The sequence below is a fragment of the Salvelinus alpinus genome, chromosome 7 (assembly GCF_045679555.1).
Source record: "Salvelinus alpinus chromosome 7, SLU_Salpinus.1, whole genome shotgun sequence".
NCBI classification, from domain to species: Eukaryota; Metazoa; Chordata; class Actinopteri; order Salmoniformes; family Salmonidae; genus Salvelinus; species Salvelinus alpinus.
In genome coordinates, this window is record NC_092092.1 from 26,838,527 (window position 1) to 26,857,631 (window position 19,105).

Consider the following 19,105-nt stretch of genomic DNA (forward strand, 5'->3'; position numbering starts at 1 on the left):
GGATAGGGGCAAACAAAAAGAGGCAGTGTGGAACAGGAAATGGCAGTTGGTGGAGAGATAGAGTCCTGAGCAGGAACAACAGGTAGAGTAGAAGAGAGAGGATGAGTGGGCATGGAGTAATGGGGAAAAGGTACATAATGTAACTGGAAAGGTGATGTAAATGTGCTTTGGCGAATTTAAGTCAGAAGCTATTGCATGACATATCTTATTATTACCAAACTGCATGAGCTGATCAGTTTTAAACAACCGTGAATCTGTCAGCTGGTGAGATATATGACGGATGAATAAGGGTGATGTCGTGTGTGTTTTGGTGAGATATATGACGGATGAATAAGGGTGATGTCGTGTGTGTTTTGGTGAGATATATGACGGATGAATAAGGGTGATGTCGTGTGTGTTTTGGTGAGATATATGACGGATGAATAAGGGTGATGTCGTGTGTGTTTTGGTGAGATATATGACGGATGAATAAGGGTGATGGCGTGTGTGTTTTGGTGAGATATATGACGGATGAATAAGGGTGATGGCGTGTGTGTTTTGGTGAGATATATGACGGATGAATAAGGGTGATGTCGTGTGTGTTTTGGTGAGAACAGCCCTGAGGTGGTTGCCTCTGACTGATCCGTATCATAGTCATATGGAGGGAATGTGACAAACACATGACTCTAAGCAAACAGCACAGAACAAAAACCCCAATATACACACACATACTTACTAAACTCACACACATAAGCGCACGCGTACTAAATACATACACTTGTTCATGTGCGCATACACACAATTTCCACACACACCAACCCAGAGAGGTGAGTAATATTCCATACCCTCTGGTGATGAAACCTCTGTCACTGTAATATATTGTCCCTTCATGTGGAAAACACCCAGACAAACACACACACACACGCACACACGCACGCACGCACGCACGCACGCACGCACGCACACACACACGCACACACACACACACACACACACACACACACACACACACACACACAAACACCTCTTCACCGACACACGCCCGCCCGCCCAAAACACACACACACACACACACACACACACACACACACACACACACACACACACACACACACACACACACACACACACACACACACACACACACACACACACACACACACACACACACACACACACCCTTACACACACATCTTTCAGGCAGTAATATATGGTCCTTTCTTTGTAAAGCCCAGATACAGGCAGAAACCTGTTGAACAGGCTGATTTTACAGCTCCATCATCAGTCATCAGTCATCATTAGGAAACCAGCTTAAACCGGAATAGGACAGGGGCTGGTGTGTGTGTGTGTGTGTGTGTGTGTGTGTGTGTGTGTGTGTGTGTGTGTGTGTGTGTGTGTGTGTGTGTGTGTGTGTGTGTGTGTGTGTGTGTGTGTGTGTGTGTGTGTGTGTGTGTGTGTGTGTGTGTGTGTGTGTGTGTGTGTTTTGGGCGGGCGTGTGTCGGTGAAGAGGTGTTTGTGTGTGTTGGTGGACAGGGGTAGTTCTGACAGCAGTATATGGCAGAGGTTACAGGGTGTGCATGCTTTTGTTCTAGGCCTGCACTAAAATACCAAATGAATCGATGAGCAATGAATTTAAGATAATCGACTGTTAACTCTCCTTCCAGACTCACATTAAGCATCTCCAATCCAAAATTAAATCTAGAATCAGCTTCCTATTTCGCAACAAAGCCTCCTTCACTCATGCTGCCAACATACCCTCGTAAAACTGACTATCCTACCGATCCTTGACTTCGGCGATGTCATTTTCAAAATAGCCTCCAACACTCTACTCAGCAAACTGGATGTAGTCTGTCACAGTGCCATCCGTTTTGTCACCAAAGCCCCATATCCTGCCCACCACTGCGACCTGTATGCTCTCGTTGGCTGGCACTCACTACATATTCGTCGCCAAACCCACTGGCTCCAGGTAATCTATAAGTCTTTGCTAGGTAAAGCCCCGCCTTATCTCAGGTCGCTGGTCACCATAGCAACACCCACCTGTAGCACGCGCTCCAGCAGATATATCTCACTGGTCACCCCCAAAGCCAACACCTCTTTGGCCGCCTTTCCTTCCAGTTCTCTGCTGCCAATGACTGGAACGAATTGCAAAATCACTGAAGCTAGAGACTTATATCTCCCTCTCTAACTGTAAGCATCAGCTGTCAGAGCAGCTTACCGATCACTGTACCTGTACACATCCATTCTGTAAATAGCACACCCAACTACTTCATCCCCATATTGTTATTTTTTCTCTTGCTCTTTTGCACCCCAGTATCTCTACTTGCACATCATCATCATCTATCACTCCAGTGTTAATTGCTAAAATTGTAATTATTAAGCCTCTATGGCCTATTTATTGCCTTACCTCCCTAACCTTACTACATTTGCACAACCTGTACATAGATTATTCTATTGTGTTATTGACTGTACGTTTGTTTATGTGTAATTCTGTGTTGTTGTTTTTGTCGCACTGCTTTGCTTTATCTTGGCCAGGTCGCAGTTGTAAATGAGAAGTTGTTCTCAACTGGCCTACCAGGTTAAATAAAGGTGAAATAAAAAAATAAACCATCATTTGAATTAGTGCTGCGATGGAACAAAAGCCTGTACACTCTTTAGCTGTCCAGGAACGTGGGAGGGTGACCACTGGTTTAGGAGTTTAAAGATGTATATAGTCTAATGATGTAATTTCCTGTCGCAGGCTAAAGGGCGTGCAGTGAGCCGGCTGCTGGAGAGCTTTGCGGCTGATGAAGGATTCCGATTGGACGAGGAGAGCAGCTTCTCCGAGGGGGAGGAGGAAGACATGGAGCATATATCTCACACACGCAGAGCACCAGGTGAGAACACACACACACACACACACACACACACACACACACACACACACACACACACACACACACACACACACACACACACACACACACACACACACACACACACACACACACACACACACACACACACACACACACACACACACACCACAGGGTCACAAACCAGTCTAAATGTTCATATTTTTCTCTCTCGTTCTTTCTCGCTTTCTATTCTGCCTCCCTCTCTCTCTGCAGCAGTGCTTAACTGTGTGCTGAGCAGGGAGATGCTGGTGGATGGTCTGAAGGTGTTGATATCTAAGGAGGATGAGCTGCTGTATGCTGCCCGACTACACACTCTGGACCTGCCTGACATGTAAGGCACTGACACCTACTGACACCTACTCATATGGCCTGCTTAATCACAGATAGACATGTTGATGCAAAGGACTGGCTAACTGGCTTGTAATACATTACATGTAATACATTTACATTTAATACTCTGTCTCTCTCGCTCTCTCTCTCCGTCTCGCTCTCTCTCTCCTAGATTCCGTGTAGTGATTGAGGGGGAGAGGGGGAACAGACCTAGGATCTACTCTCTAGAACAGCTATTAGAGGAAGCGGTGTTGGATGTGCGGCCGCAGACGGAAGCCATCTTGACTGCCGGAATGCGTGTTTGTGCCTACTGGAGCGAACGCTCCCGCTGCCTCTACCCTGGATACGTCCACAGAGGGGGTCTGGGAGAGGAGGAGAAGGAGGGCAGTGTGATGGTGGAGTTTGATGACGGAGACAGAGGAAGAATCTCTCTGCCCAACATACGCCTGCTGCCCCCAGGTTACCAGATACACTGTGAGTACACTGTGGCTCCCTGTCTCTGTCTCTGTCTCTGTCTCTGTCTCTCTCTCTCTCTCTCTCTCTCTCTCTCTCTCTCTCTCTCTCTCTCTCTCTCTCTCTCTCTCTCTCATATTCATATATATACACATTCCTGGAGGGTAAATACATGGTCTGGAGAAAACTGGAGTCTGTCAACATTCAATCCAGCTTCACTCTATAAGTATTGTTTGCCCTACCTCCCTCCCGTCTCGCTCCCCCTCTCTCTTTCGCTCCATCTCTTTCTCTCTGTCACTCTCTCTCGCTCTGTCACTCTCTCTCTCTCTCTCTCTCTCTCTCTCTCTCTCTCTCTCTCTCTCTCTCTCTCTCTCTCTCTCTCTCTCTCTCTCTCTCTCTCTCTCTCAAAGTCAAATTCAGATTGCTTTATTGGCATGAAGTACAATTTGTAAATATTGCCAAAGCAGTATAGTGGTACAGCATTTCAGTAAATACAGTACAATGCAATGAGGATAATGGAATACAGTTAATTTCAGTAGTAATAGTAATAGTACATATAATCATGTATTCAGGTACAACACTACTGCTGTTGTATTGTGTAATCTTCGGTCGATACATTTAATTAAATCAAAATAAAAAAAAATTAAAGAAAAAGAAAGAATGGCTAACAAATAATCTCTCCCTGTCACACTCTCCCTTTCTCTCTCTCTCTCTCTCTCTCTCTCTCTCTCTCTCTCTCTCTCTCTCTCTCTCTCTCTCTCTCTCTCTCTCTCTCTCTCTCTCTCTCTCTCTCTCTCTCTCTCTCTCTCTCTCTCTCTCTCTCTCTCTCTCTCTCTCAGGTGCGGAGCCATCTCCAGCCCTGCTTTCACCTGGTCGTCGTGGTCGCAGAAGCTCCACCCAGGACAGTAGAGACAAGCCCACAGAGAGACCAACCAATGGGGAGGCAGGAGAGAGGAGCCAGGAGCAGAGACCAGGTAATGGCTCAGAGCATAATTCCATGGTATTACACTGAACAAAAACAGAAACGCTACATGTGGTTGGTCCCATGTTTCATGAGCTGAAATAAAACATTTTCCATACGCACAACAACAACAAAAATTCTCTCAAATTTTGTTCACAAATGTATCTACATCCCTGTTAGTGAGCATTTCTCCTTTGCCAAGATAATCCATCCACTTGACAGGTGTCACATATCAAGAAGCTGATTCAACAGCATGATCATTACACAGGTGCACCTTGTGCTGGGGACAATAACAGGCAACTCTAAAATGTGCAGTTTTGTCATACAACACTATCCCACAGATGTCTCAAGTTTTAAGGGAGTGTGCAATTGGCATGCTGAATGCAGGAATGTCCACCAGAGCTGTTGCCAGAGAATTGAATGCTAATTTCTCTATCATAAGCTGCCTCCGAAGTCGTTTTTAGAGAATTTGGCAGTATGTTCGAAGGGCCTTACAATCGCAGATTACGTGTAACCACGCCAGCCCAGGACCTCCACATCCGGCTTCTTCACCTGCAGGATCGTCTTGAGACCAGCCACCTGAACAGCTGATGAAACTGTGAATTTGCACAACAAAATAATTCCTGCACAGACTGTCAGAAACCGTCTCAGGGAAGCTCATCTGTGTCCTCACCAGGGTCTTGACCTGACTGCAGTTTGACGTCGTAACCAACTTCAGTGGACAAATGCTCACCTTTGATGGCCACTGGCACGCTAGAGAGGTGTGCTCTTCACCGATGAATCACGGTTTCAACTGTACCGAGCAGATGACAGACAGCATGCATGTATGGCGTTGTGTGGGCGAGCGGTTTACTAATGTCAACGTTGTGAACAGAGTGCCCCATGGTGTTGGTGGGGTTACGGTATGTATGGGCAGGCATAAGCTACAGACAACAAATTCCTGAAAGCTGAAAATGTCCCAGTTCTTCCATGGCCTGCATACTCACCAGACATGTCACCCATTGAGCATGTTTGGGATGCTCTGGTTCGACTTGTACGACAGCGTGTTCCAGTTCCTGCCAATATCCAGCAACTTTGCACAGCCATTGAAGATGAGTGGGACAACATTCCACAGGCCACAATCAACAGCCTGATCAACTCTATGCGAAGGAGATGTGTCACGCTGCATGAGGCAGATGGTGGTAACACCAGCTACTGACTGGTTTTCTAATCCACGCCCCTACCTTTTTTGAAAGTATCTGTGACCAGCAGATCTGTATTTCAAATCATGTGAAATCCATAGATTAGGGCCTAATGAATTTATTTCAAATGACTAATTTCCTTATATGAACTGTAACTCTGTAAAATCTTTTCAGTTGTTGTGTGTTGCGTTTATATTTTTCTTCCGGGTAGATGGTGCCAGTTCCTCCCATTTGTTTGAAATTGTGGCTTACAGCACCAGTGAGATAGATAGCATAGACAACCAGTCATCAGTCATCTCATCACTCACCATCCCAGACCCAATCAGTCACTGTAGCCCCAAGACAAACTGCTTCATAGGCCCGCCTGGCCAACTTACTATTCAGACCAGCTTTACTCATGTATAATACACATATATAATATGATTTTATCTCAACACTTCTTCCTTCTCAATGGAACCCCCCTCATGTCTAACGTCATCACTGTTCCAACTGTCACTGGTCTGAATGCCCTCCAGTCAAACAGCATTCTCATAACTCAACACAGACTAAATGTGACAAGTTGCCTCCAGCTCTACAGTAAGGGCTGTTATTTATGGTTATGAAGAATTTGTTCTCATTGACTTACCTGCTTTAAAGGAAGGTTAGGTTGATCAATCTTGTTTATAAATCTCTCTCTCGCTGTCTACCTTTCTTTCTCACTCTCACCCTTTCTCTTTATTCTGTTTCTTCTTCCAGTAGGACGACCCAAAAAGGTCAAGCCAGGGGCCAATAGTTCCTCAACAACATCAGAGAGTGTAACCAGTGGCAACACTTCCTCGTTAAGCTGGCCAGCAAAGAGACTTCCAGCGGACTTCTTCCTGTTCAACGGGACGTCCCGTAAAACCCACCGAGTGGGTCACCAGCGAGACTTGGGGGTGTTCCACCGCCCCGCCACACATCCCTTCGCCCCTCCTGCGCCCCTCAAGGGCATCTTCCGTTCCCCATTCGAGATCGACTCCTTCAGTAGCATCGCCAACGGTTACGCTGGAGCCTTCGGAACCGGAACCCAACGGCCTGTAACCACGGTTATGCCTCTGGGGCTGAGGGACTCTGTCACCATGACAACGGCACCCTCCAACAGGAAGTCGAGCGACAGGGACAGAAAACAGTTCCTGGTGAAGCTGGATCACGAGGGTGTGACGTCGCCCAAAACCAAGAATGGGAAAGCTCTGCTGCGTCTGGGGGGTGGCAGGGGGCACAAGGGTCCCTCTGCAGGGGTGGCGGGTGCACCCCTGAGGTACATCCACCCTGCTCTGGTAGTGAAGGACAGGAAGAAAGGAGGAGGAGAGAGTGGAGTGTCCAGGTCTGAGCTGCTCCTGAAGAGGGCTCCAGCCCTCAGAAAAGGGCTCCCCTCATCTGGTTTAGGAGGTCTGGGGGGAGAGTTTGGAGCTCTGGACTGCCCCAGCGACTGCCCCAGCTCTTACTCTGAGCTGGATGAGGATGATGATGATGGAGATGAAGAGGTAGCTCGGAGGAGAGCAGCAGCAGCGGGTGCGGGACGTTTCCTCTCCCGTCTCTCCGTCTGCTCCTCGTCCTCCTCCTCTTCCTCCTCCTCCGGCTCCCTCTCTTCCTCCTCCCTCTGTTCTTCCGACAATGACTCTTCATACTCTTCAGATGAAGAAGGGTCTTCATCCCTCCTTCTCCACAGAGCGCTGCTCCAGCAGCAGAAACACAAACACAGGCAGAGCTTGACCTCTAACCGCTTAACCCCTGACCCCTCCACAAACCCCAAACCTAACGCCGCCTCCTCAGCCTCTGCCCAACCACACGCCTATGTTGCCAAGGCAGCCATGGCCATCACCGGAGGTTCAAAGGTGAGAGGAAGTGACAGAGGAGAGGACAGGAAAGAGTACACATCAAAGGGAAGGACTAATAGTAGCAGTAGCGCAGCCAAAAGCCAAACTAAGAGGAGAGATGGTCCCGGCTCCAATACACACACTTCGACCCCCAACACCCCAGCCTCCCAGCCCAAACCTCCGAAGGACCACCCAGCAGCCAAGAGGCAGAGGATGTTGTCACCGGACCCCCATCCCAATATGTCCGCCCTCCTGCCGGGTCGCCAGCTGTGGAAGTGGTCTGGAAATCCCACGCAGGTGAGAGGACACACAGAGTCAGAGTAGAGGCCATTATAACCTGTCCTGTAAGCTGGTATGTGGGAGGCTTGATGGTTAACACAGTCTGAAATAGACTTATTGAGCAATGTCTTATTAAATTGACTTTTTGAGTAAGATCACTACATTTGTGACCGACTGCCTCGATTCTGTATTACGTGGCAACATTTTACATTTTACTTTTTTAAATTGAACCTTTATTTAACTAGGCAAGTCAGTTAAGAACAAATTCTTATTTACAATGATGGCCTACCTGTTAAATGGTGTTTTTTACATTGGAAAAAAGTACAGACTCTGAGCTATAAAATGGTATATCATACACTGCAGTTGATGAACAATGGGAAAGTAATTCTGCTTAGAAGGTTCATAAACTTATAACCCAACTTTTGAGAAAATGGCCCTTGGTGTTTTGGTACACCTACTGGAGAGCTCCTCTTTGTCTACACCTATTCAGCATCGTTCACACCCTCTTAAGCCTTAGCCCCACCCATCTTTTTAAGGATTCACATGTGAGGCCATGTGCTAAACAGGGTGAGTAAGGTGGTGTAGTAAACAACCAAAGATTTCAAGACTAAAAGTGGTTTAAGTAGTAGCCTACAATAAGGGAAAAACTCCATGTAAAACTACACTTTGTCTAGTCCTTGGCCTGTATCCTAATCTGACTTTCAGATAAAAATATTTTATAAATTATTTTAGAATTATTAGATGATGCTTACCCAGACACTTGTCTCAATTGATGGGTCATGTGAAAGAAATCCTATAACCACATCTAGCTAAGTGGATGGTCACTATTGTCTAGATGTTCAGGAAATACAATAGATGGCCGTAATCACCCCCAGACACACCTGGCTAACTTGATGGGTCATGCAATCATTATTTTGCGAAGTGGAGTCTTTTGTTTAGACATGTAGCTTGCTAGCTAAACAATTAACCATAATCCCAACCCGTAGCTACAGTACAAACAGATTGTCATAGCTAGCCACCAAGCATGACATGCTGGAGTATGAATCTGCAAGTAGCTAACGCTAACCAACTAGGTTCAATATTAGCTAGCTAGCTATAACTAGCAATGCAAATGGATTTCTGAGATATGAATAATATTACTATATAGATCATACCAGCAAGATAACGATCGCTAGCTAGCTAACAGTATGCTTTAACTTGCAATGTTAACTACTTTCTGACAAAATTAGAAACTTATGATATCTGAAAATGTAGCTAGACTCTTACCCGTATACATGGTTTTAGTACCACTGCTTTAAAGGCTCTGGCCCTAACCATTTTGCCACCATAGAAGTTTGGTTCCATGTTCTTACCTGGACTCCCTCCTAACTTCCCCCCTCTTTCTCCCCCTACAGAGGCGTGGTCTGAAGGGTAAGGCCCGTAAGTTGTTCTACAAGGCGATCGTGCGTGGTGGTGAGACGGTGCATGTGGGGGACTGTGCTGTATTCCTGTCCCCCGGTCGGCCCCAGCTGCCCTATGTGGGGCGAGTGGAGAGCCTCTGGGAGTCCTGGTCCTCCAGCATGGTGGTCAGGGTCAAGTGGTTCTACCATCCCGAGGAAACACGCCTGGGGAAGAGGCACCACGACGGAAAGGTACGATGGATAATCATTCAACAACTTGATCAACTTTTTGATCAAATGTATCAACTATTTGATCAACAAATAATCAACATAAATCTATTTCTCCATGGGATTAATGAAGTGGCTCTTTATTTATCTTTTGATTTTCAATGTATCCCCCCTCTACCCAGCATGCTTTGTACCAATCAAGCCACGAGGATGAGAATGATGTCCAGACCATCTCACACCGCTGTCAGGTGGTCAACCGTGCCGAGTACGAGCACCTGATTCGCAGACGCAAGTCAGGGGGCGGAGCTCAGGACCTGTTCTACCTGGCCGGGACCTACGAACCAACCACAGGCCAGCTAGTCAGCGCCGAAGGCGTGGCCATCGTCCCCTAGCAACAACTATGGAGTGTAAACAAAACAAAGCCTTCAAGATGGCTACCTCATCTCATAGGGCTGGACCGAGCTACTGGCGCTGGTGTCAGTGAAGCATGGTTCTGTCCAGAACTAGAAGAGTCCGGAAAGGAGGATCTTCCTTGGTCTGGTTCTAGTTCTTGCTGGTTCTGGATCTTGGTTCTTGGTCTTATTGTGTGGACGATCCCAAACCCCAACAGGGATAACAGCACTTTGGACCGCAGTGGATTCTATTATCAGCACTGGAGTCATCTGACCTGAAGAGGGACTTCAGTACTCTACTGACCTAAAACAAAGACAAACAGTGCCCACTCTACACTCTGTCTCCAATAGTTGTTTTATAGTCTGTCATGGAGTCAAAGACTGTCATAGACTGACTCTCAGGCAATCTGACAAAGAGAGACTCACCAGGTTGTTGCTGTAAGTGAGAATATGTTGTTTTCACTTCTCAGCCTATAGATATGGTTATATAGAATACATGAAAGAGACTGGGAGAGAGGGAGAACGTAAGGAGGGGATGAGGAGAGCAGAGACTTTTCTCTCCCCCTTCAGGGTTTAATGGTCTTACTGGTGGCCACACTGGTCTGATGATAAATGAACAACGGCAGGATTGAGAAATCCCAACAGGACCAAAAACACTGTAGTTCTGAAGTGTGTGTGTGTGAGAGAGTGAGAGTATGAGTGTGTTTGTGTGCTGAGTGGTTGTAATGGATGCATTTGGTACTTGAAGAGCTCAGAGTAAATAGTGCTTTAGCGTGTGTGTTTGCTTGTCTGTGCGTGCGTGCATTGGTCTCTAGTCTAGACCTCACCATGGAAAACCCTCAATGTCTTTAACACTCAGAAAGTAAACCTACTAAACGTAAATCTATAAATATTAATTAATATATAGATCGATTTACTAACAGCTTCTTCTCTAGACAAAAAAAAGACAAAAAGGATGATTATTTCTCCAGTCAAGCCATACACTTCAATACCTCTCATATCCTCCTATTCAGGTGCATAGATGTACAGCTTAATTATTTGTCTATCTCTGTGTGTTGTACAGCATTATGTATAAAGACGTTATGATTAAACTGTACATAGTATACATATATAATATACATGAAGAGAGAAATATATCCCTCTTTGTTGCTCTTTAGGTTGTGTTATTTTTCAAATACTTTTCTTTGAGTTGTTCTTTTGGCTTAGGGAGGAGGAGGTTTTAGTCCTCTCTTCCTGCACTGAGTATGTGGTGGGGATGGGATGGTATGGGGTCCAAGAGGGGTAAAGCTGTAAATATGCTACAAGGGAAGGGTTCAAGTCCCATTTTTGGGATTAGGGTGGATTTGGTGACTTGGGATGGAAGGGGATGTTTTTATAAGAAAAGTGGAAAAGGCTTTTTGTGTCCACATCATCATTGGTCTGTTTTGTATATTTTTCATATAGGTTTTTATTGTGTCTATTGTTATGTGCTTATTCTCCTGAGGGGGTTTAACAGATTAGAAATACTGGACAGAAACCGAGTTTCTTCTATTTGCTGATCCTTAAAGATCTAGACCGGAGATTTCTAGATGTTCTATATCTATATTATATTCCTAGAGGAGATCTATGTAGGTATTTATCTGGCCTCAAAAAAACTAAACCAAAGCGCATCTATGTTTACGCTTGATCACATTAGAATACAATATGAAGAAATATACAAATATACAAATATTCAATCTAATCAAAATTCCGGGATCCTGCAATCATATTGAAGTAAAATACCTGTGTTCCCTCATACCTGTTGGCATAGAACATCGCTTCACCACCATGTTGCCATGGGAGCAACGTTTCCTTTCTGCACATTGCCCGGCTGTTGCACTTGAAGGCTCCATGACAACCGTATATGACATCACATGAAAGTAAAGGACAATCAGAGCCAATCAAAAGAGGGTAATATATATTTTAAAAAAAAGATAAAATCAAAATTGTGCTTAATCTTGTTCCTGCATTGCCAAAAATGTCTCTTTCTGTTTTTAATATTTTTATTTTGCCATTGTCTTTTTCCTGACTGTTATGCAAGCCTGGGATGACTGTGTTTTCAGTGTTGAGGTTTTTACAAGGAGAACATTAATGCCTTTTCGTTTGCGACATACATCGACTTTTTTAAACATTGTTGCTGTTACACTGCGAAGCAAAAGCTTTAAAAGAAATCTAATGTGAACATCCATATTATGTTACTTTTTGTAGGTCTTTAAACACTTTTTTAAAAGCTGTATTTTCCTAAAGAAACACTGGATTCAGTTCTAAACATCACATTGGGTAAAGTGTCATCATCCTTGCGCAACCTGTTTTTGAGGCCCACTGGAAACAATTTACTTTGTAGGGTTGATATATACTTTGTAACATTTGTCTCAGTCATTGTTGGAAACATGACTAAAATATTTCCCCTGTGTAAAAAACAAACAAAAAAGAAAAGTTATTTATCTTAATTTTATTGCCTTTGTGTTGCGTTTCATTAAAAAAAACACTAAAAATGATATCAGCAAAGTTTTTAAATTTATTTTTATAGTACATATACAAGTACCTGAATTTAGTTTAGAAGTTACAATTCCTTCACAATCCACTGTTAGGTGCAGAAAGAAAAATAAGCAGGGGAACAGTAAACTGAAACTTTATACCATGTTTGAGTGAAAGAGTGAGAGTGATAGAGCTATGGTCTGTGTGTGTGTGTGTGTGTGTGTGTGTGTGTGTGTGTGTGTGTGTGTGTGTGTGTGTGTGTGTGTGTGTGTGTGTGTGTGTGTGTGTGTGTGTGTGTGTGTGTGTGTGTGTGTGTGTGTGTGTGTTTGCAGTACAGTGTGGTTTACTGGTAGACTTTCTAAGCAGTACAGGTGGGTCAGGTATTTAGAATAATACAAACGGAACAGAACCATTAAGACTACAATGCAGCCATATCACATTACCCATGCAAGAACACACTCATTTAAAACCTGTGTGTGTTGTGTGTGTGCACGTTGGTGTGTGTGCAGCACGCAGTGTGTGTGAGTGTAAAGCCTATACAATCCCCTGTAGTGTATAGAGTTTCTTGGACAAAGTGTATATCTTTGAGAATTATATTATTTGATACTTCCCATGATACATTCTTACCGTTTATTACATTATGACAGTATCCTTTGTCACATGGATTTCTGCCATACCCTGCCTAAAGCCTCATGTTACTGTAGTCGGTTCATGGCAACTTACAGAGGACGAGTAGAGGATCTCAACACTGATCTAAGGTCACTTTTGTTTTCCTCTGTAATGTTTTAGGTCAGAATTTGGGGAATGTAAGTTGATCTGCTCTTAAATTCAAAATGGCTTCTGTGCTGCCCCCTATGGTGTGTTTTTGACTGGGTAAAACTGGAAAAGTTGAATCATTCCTTTCCTGAGTGACTGTCCTAATGATCCTTGTCGGGACCAGTGGCGGTCGGTGCCATTTAAGATGAGGGAGGACGGTTTAGTTTTTTAGTCAACATAGCTAATAGAACTAACGCGTTAGTAAACCCGCTACAATCATGCAGTAACGTTACAGTGTACAGTCATTAAGCAGTTTAACACTTACACCAGCGAGCCCCGGTGGCAATAAATTAGTTAAACCAAAAGCTTACCTTGACTTGAAAGAGTGACAGTATTGTGTTGGATAGTCATAGCCAGCTAGCTAACATAGCATTTCTCTGTTTGAGCAGGGTGTTTCAGTAGGCTAAACTAGTTAGCTGCAATTTCTAGCTAAGTAAGTGAAACTGAAAGTGAAAAAAAAATGACAATCTCTCTATCTCACTCTTGCTTCTCCTTCATTTTGGAAGAAATTAATTTGTTCAAAACTGTTCAACTGTTGTCTTTCTCTCTCTTTGAGTCAACTACTCACCGCATGTTATGCACTGCAATGCTAGCTAGCTATAGCTTCTGCTTTCAGTACTAGATTCATTCTCTGATCCTTTGATTGGGTGGACAACATGTCAGTTCATGCTGCAAGAGCTCTGATAGGTTGGAGGACATCCTCCGGAAGTTGTCATAATTACTGTGTAAGTCTACGGAAGGGGGTGAGAACCATGAGCCTCCTAGGTTTTTTATTGAAGTCAATGTACCCAGAGGAGAACGGAAGCTATCTGTCCTCCGGCTACACCATGGTGCTACCGTACAGAGTGCTGTTGAGGCTACTGTAGACCTTCATTGCAAAAAAAGTGCATTTGGAAAGTATTCAAACCCCTTCACTTTTTCCACATTTTGTTACGTTACAGCCTTATTCTAAAATGTATTAAATTTAAAAAAAATCCTCATCAATCTACACACAATACAGTGCATATCAGAGCAAAAACTAAGCCATAAGGTCAAAGGAATTGTCCATAGAGCTCCGAGACACGATTGTGTCGAGGCACAGATCTGGGAAGGATACCATAACATTTCTGCAGCGTTGAATGTCAATATGTGTTATTTCATAGTTTTGATGTCTTCACTATTATTCTACAATGTAGAAAATAGTACAAATAAATAAAACCCTTGAATGAGTAGGTGTGTCCAAACTTTTGACTGGTACTGTATGTAAACATGATATTTCAGTTTTTCATTATAGGGTATTGCGTGTATTGATTGATTGATAAGGGAAAAAAACTATTAAATACATTTTAGAATAAGGCTGTAACGTAACACAATGTGTAAAAAGTCAGGGGGTCTGAATACTTTCCAAATGCACTGTATTTAGTATAGTTTAATCTGAAAAGGCACATTTTTTAGATGTTTTAAAAGTTTGACATGAATGAAATTCACTGAGGAGGATCAGATTAATGAACATCCGAACTCAGGAGCCTCCACTGGTCGGTATGTTTAGTTCCACTTCTGTGTGTTTGGCACCCATACATTATCCTGTGGTATGTGTGTGTTTACCCTCTTTTGTTCTCAGAGCTGGACGTGTGGGCGGTTTACCTCTTTATGGCGGAAACACAGAGATATGAAGCTGTGTGCCTGCCAGTCTGAACATACACATACTCTCTCACACACACAAACACACACACTCACACACACACTCACACAGGTACACACAGAGAACACACACACTGCTTACTTTTAACATCTACTACATCCCCCCACTCGCCCTCTCATCCAACCAACGCCTTGAAAAAACACAGACATTAAGAGCAGTCTTTGACTGCTTATCTGCACGTTTGCATTGGGCTTATCTTGTTGACATTGTTAAACTACTTTACCCAGCATGCCGAGGGAGATAGAGGTACAATAGGAGGCCAGGGGCGGAGCTAGGGATGACCTTGGGGTTAATGGGACAAGGGCTTTCAGATACAAAGACAGAACACAGTATTCAAAACCTGTGTGTGTGTGTCTGTGTGTGTGTGCGTGTGTGTGTGTGCTTACGTGTATGTGGTTGGGGTATTTTGGGAACATGGGTTGGGAGAGAGTAGAAGGAGATCACCACTACTCCGACTCGCCTCATCCATCGTCCACTTGATATCCTGTGTGATCTGTCTGCTTATGGATAAGTGTGTGTGTGTGTGTGTGTTCATGTGCATGGGTGCATACCTGTGTCTGCGAATATAGCTGGCAGTAGTAACAGGTGGAGCTGAGTTGCAGTCTTAATTGTCCTATCCTGAGAGTGGGCTAAGCTTAACCCTAACCCTAACCCTAGTTTCATGTTCACACCCTGGCTCAACCTTAACCATATCCCTAACCCTAGTTTCATGTTCACACCCTGGCTCAACCTTAACCATATCCCTAACCCTAACCCTAGTTTCATGTTCACACCCTGGCTCAACCTTAACCATATCCCTAACCCTAGCTTCATGTTCACACCCTGGCTCAACCTTAACCATATCCCTAACCCTAACCCTAGCTTCATGTTCACACCCTGGCTCAACCTTAACCATATCCCTAACCCTAACCCTAGTTTCATGTTCACACCCTGGCTCAACCTTAACCCTAACCCTAACTTCATGTTTACATCCCCGGCCCAACCCTAACCCTTCTTGTCTCCTCTCCTGAATACCCATTCAGGCCTGAGTGATTGATTGGTGGATCCTGCTAACCTCTTCCTGGATACTGGCCAATGGCTGTGCAGTGAGAGCTGTGAACTCTGCACAGGGTCACAAGCATGAGTTCCGGAGGAGGGGAAGGGGGGGTAACAAATACCGTGGTACCACCAATTACTTTTTGAAGGTTATGCTAGAGAAGTCCAAGTAATCTTCCTACTTCTTTTTAAGTGGATCCAGTTATGGGATAGCACACAGCACTCAAAATAACTTAATCGTGTGCCCCAGCTGTACCAACTGTACCCACGATTGACCAATGTTAATGTTGAAAGGGATATCATGCACAGAGCCCGGGTAATACTCCCAGTTAGTGCTGATTCACCCGGCTGAAATTTGGCGTAGCACTACATACTGAGAAGGAACTGGATCCGCCGAGGAGAAGATTTAAGGCCTTGGATACTGGTGGTGGTTGACTGTTCCAACTCTGGGGACTTTTCCAACTGGCATTGGAGTTTTAATGGATCGTGTAGGTCAAACATCGTGTACATTTTTACTGGATGCAGCTGATATGAGTGATACGATCTGAGGTTGTTTGGGAATGTGTGTGATATTTGGGATATGATCTGGATGTGGTTGAAGTGTGTGTGTGGTTGAAGTGTGTATGTGTGCGTGTGTGTGTGCGTCAGTGCGGAATGCTTGCGCGCGCGCGCGCGTGCGTGCGTGCGTGCGTGCGTGTGTGTGTGTGTGTGTGTGTGTGTGTGTGTATGTGTGTGTGTGTGTGTGTACAGTAACTGCGGCAGACAGTGCCAAGCTGTTCTAGTCTGCCCTGGAGACAGTAGGTGACAGGACATATATTTATATAAGACCCAACCAGGCATTGCCACTCTGTTACACGGCAAGCTAACACCCCCACAACACACACACACACTGTTTTAATTTGTGAGACCCTCATTCCGTTTCACCTGTATGGGTTGCAGTTAGCCTAGTGGTTAAGAATGTCGGGCCAGTAACTGAAAGGTTGCTGAGATGAATCCCCAAGCCGACTAGGTGAAAAACCTGTTGATGTGCCCTTGAGCAAGGCACTTAACCGTAATTGCTCCTGTAAATCGCTCTGTATAAGAGTGTCTGCTAAACAACTAAAATGTTAATGTACTGTAAATGTATGGTATCCATCAGAAACTGGAGACCCCCATTCCTCCCCTGACCTCTCCTCATCCTGCCCCATCCCCCATTCCTCTCCACGCTCAGTGTGTTCTTTCCTAAGATCGTGTCTGCAGCCACATTGCAGAGATAAAATATTAGCCATCATATATCTACAGTTAAGAAATTCCCTTCCCTGTCTGGCGGTGTCCATTTCTGTATCTTGCCCCTCCATGGCCCCCTCTCCCCTAACTGCTCTCCTTGCCACGGACCATCTCAGGGCAATGCGCCTCTCATCGTAATCAATGCCCCCACAGTATCTATGTCACATTCTGCTCTCGGTCTATGTCAAACTAACATGGCTGGTCTATGTGCGGCATGGTCATCCAGGTCGCTCAAGATCCACTTCTAAATCCGACGTCCGTCCAGGTACCCAGGACATCGAGAGAAGCCTTCAAGACCAGCCACCACGGGCAAGAATGACCAGCCACCACAGAATGAATGACCTCCGGCTCTGAGGGTCGCTTATTCAATCCCAATGAAAGACACTCATTTTTTATTTTGTTGTTTTAACCCCATCTCAAACCTAAACCCTTAACTTAACCATTTGGAATGAATGCTTGAACTTAACAAGCCGTGAGTCACTGGTGACAGGAGCGGTACAACCCGGGGTGCAACTGCAGCAGGGGGAGCAACCCAGGGTGTCCAAAACACCTAGAAATTTGACGTTTGGTGCAACTTCAACATTTGATGTTTGGAGAAATGTGAACCAAAGTTGGAATCTGAAGTGAAATTGGTCAAACTGTGAGATCTTATTGGGCATGATGACCTGCCTACCAGTCCCTTGCCAGACCACAGAGTTATGCAGGGATACCCAAATCCACTCAGTAGGGAGTCCGGGAGGACTTGGGCAGTGAGATGAGGAATGTGTGTGTGTTTGCCCTCTGGCCAGTGACAAGCTTCCTCTTTCCAGTGCTGACAAGACAACGGAACAACTAATGAGGATGAGACCCAGTTCCCTCATGGCTTATCAATATTTCATAAACACACACACACTGTGAATGTAACACAAACTTCTCCGATCCACCTAAGGGATTGTCAGATTTCTTAAAATGCCAACACACGGTTACCCACGTACCCTAGCATAGGATCTAAAAATACATGGACAGTTAACCCTGTATGGAAACCTAAAAGTAACAGCCAAAATAAAGGAAACACCAACATAAAGTGTATTAATAGGGTGTTGGGCCACGAACCAAAAAGCTTCAACGCACCTCAGCATAGTTTCTACAAGTGTCTGAAACTCTATCGGAGGGATGCGACACCATTCTTCCACGAGAAATGTCATAATTTTGTGCTTTGACGATGGTGGAGGAAAATGCTGTCTCAGGCGCCACTTCAGAATCTCCCATAAGTGTTCAATTGGGTTGAGACCTGGTGACTGAGACGGCCATAGCATATGGTTTACATTGTTTTCATGCTCATCAAACCATTCAGTGACCACTAACATGACACTAGCATGATGAGATATTAATTGCTTAATTAACTCAGGAATCACTCCTGTGTGGAAGCACCTGCGTTCAATGTACTTTGTATCCCCTATTTACTCAGTGTTTCCATTCTTTTAGGAGTTACCTGTATCTGTGCATGTCACTTTCAGTCTATATGAAATATTTTCAGATTTCAATACATTTTGCTGTTGGGATCCAGTGGCGGTCAGTGCCATTTGAGATGAGGGGGAAATGTTTGACTTTTCATGAGCATAGCTTATTTCTATTACAGCATATTGGATGACTGTCATTCATATTCCATTCACCCAGTTCAATGTAACAGCGATTGGTTTAGGTTACTACATGATACTCAAACGTTCCCTATACCCATCATGAGGTTTCTACAACCTAGCCTATGAATTAAAGTTTACAACATACTGTAGGTGCACACAGGTCGCAAGAAAAATTTGAGGTGACAGACAGTGACACATGGACAGACAGTGACACATTCAATACCGCCTTGCACACTCTTGCCTGCATCTAGCTGATCCAGGGTGTAATCATTAGTCCAACA

The 19,105-nt window shown here is 44.6% G+C and overlaps 1 protein-coding gene across 5 annotated transcripts in view; it reads left to right on the plus strand.

Annotated features, from left to right (window-relative positions):
* The window catches only part of LOC139580698 (BAH and coiled-coil domain-containing protein 1-like), a 66,790-nt gene extending 54,363 nt beyond the window's left edge, over positions 1-12,427 (plus strand). For 4 of the 5 annotated variants that reach the window (XM_071409626.1, XM_071409625.1, XM_071409624.1 and 1 more), the window contains exons 17-23: positions 2,717-2,852; positions 3,087-3,204; positions 3,376-3,677; positions 4,496-4,630; positions 6,534-7,930; positions 9,307-9,543; positions 9,702-12,427. In XM_071409626.1, the coding sequence (XP_071265727.1) occupies positions 2,717-2,852; positions 3,087-3,204; positions 3,376-3,677; positions 4,496-4,630; positions 6,534-7,930; positions 9,307-9,543; positions 9,702-9,911 (2,535 nt within the window). In that variant the 3' untranslated portion in view covers positions 9,912-12,427. The remainder of the gene's footprint in view (positions 1-2,716; positions 2,853-3,086; positions 3,205-3,375; positions 3,678-4,495; positions 4,631-6,533; positions 7,931-9,306; positions 9,544-9,701) is intronic. The other variant, XM_071409628.1, reaches the window with a different exon arrangement.
* The last annotated feature ends 6,678 nt before the right edge of the window (positions 12,428-19,105 follow it).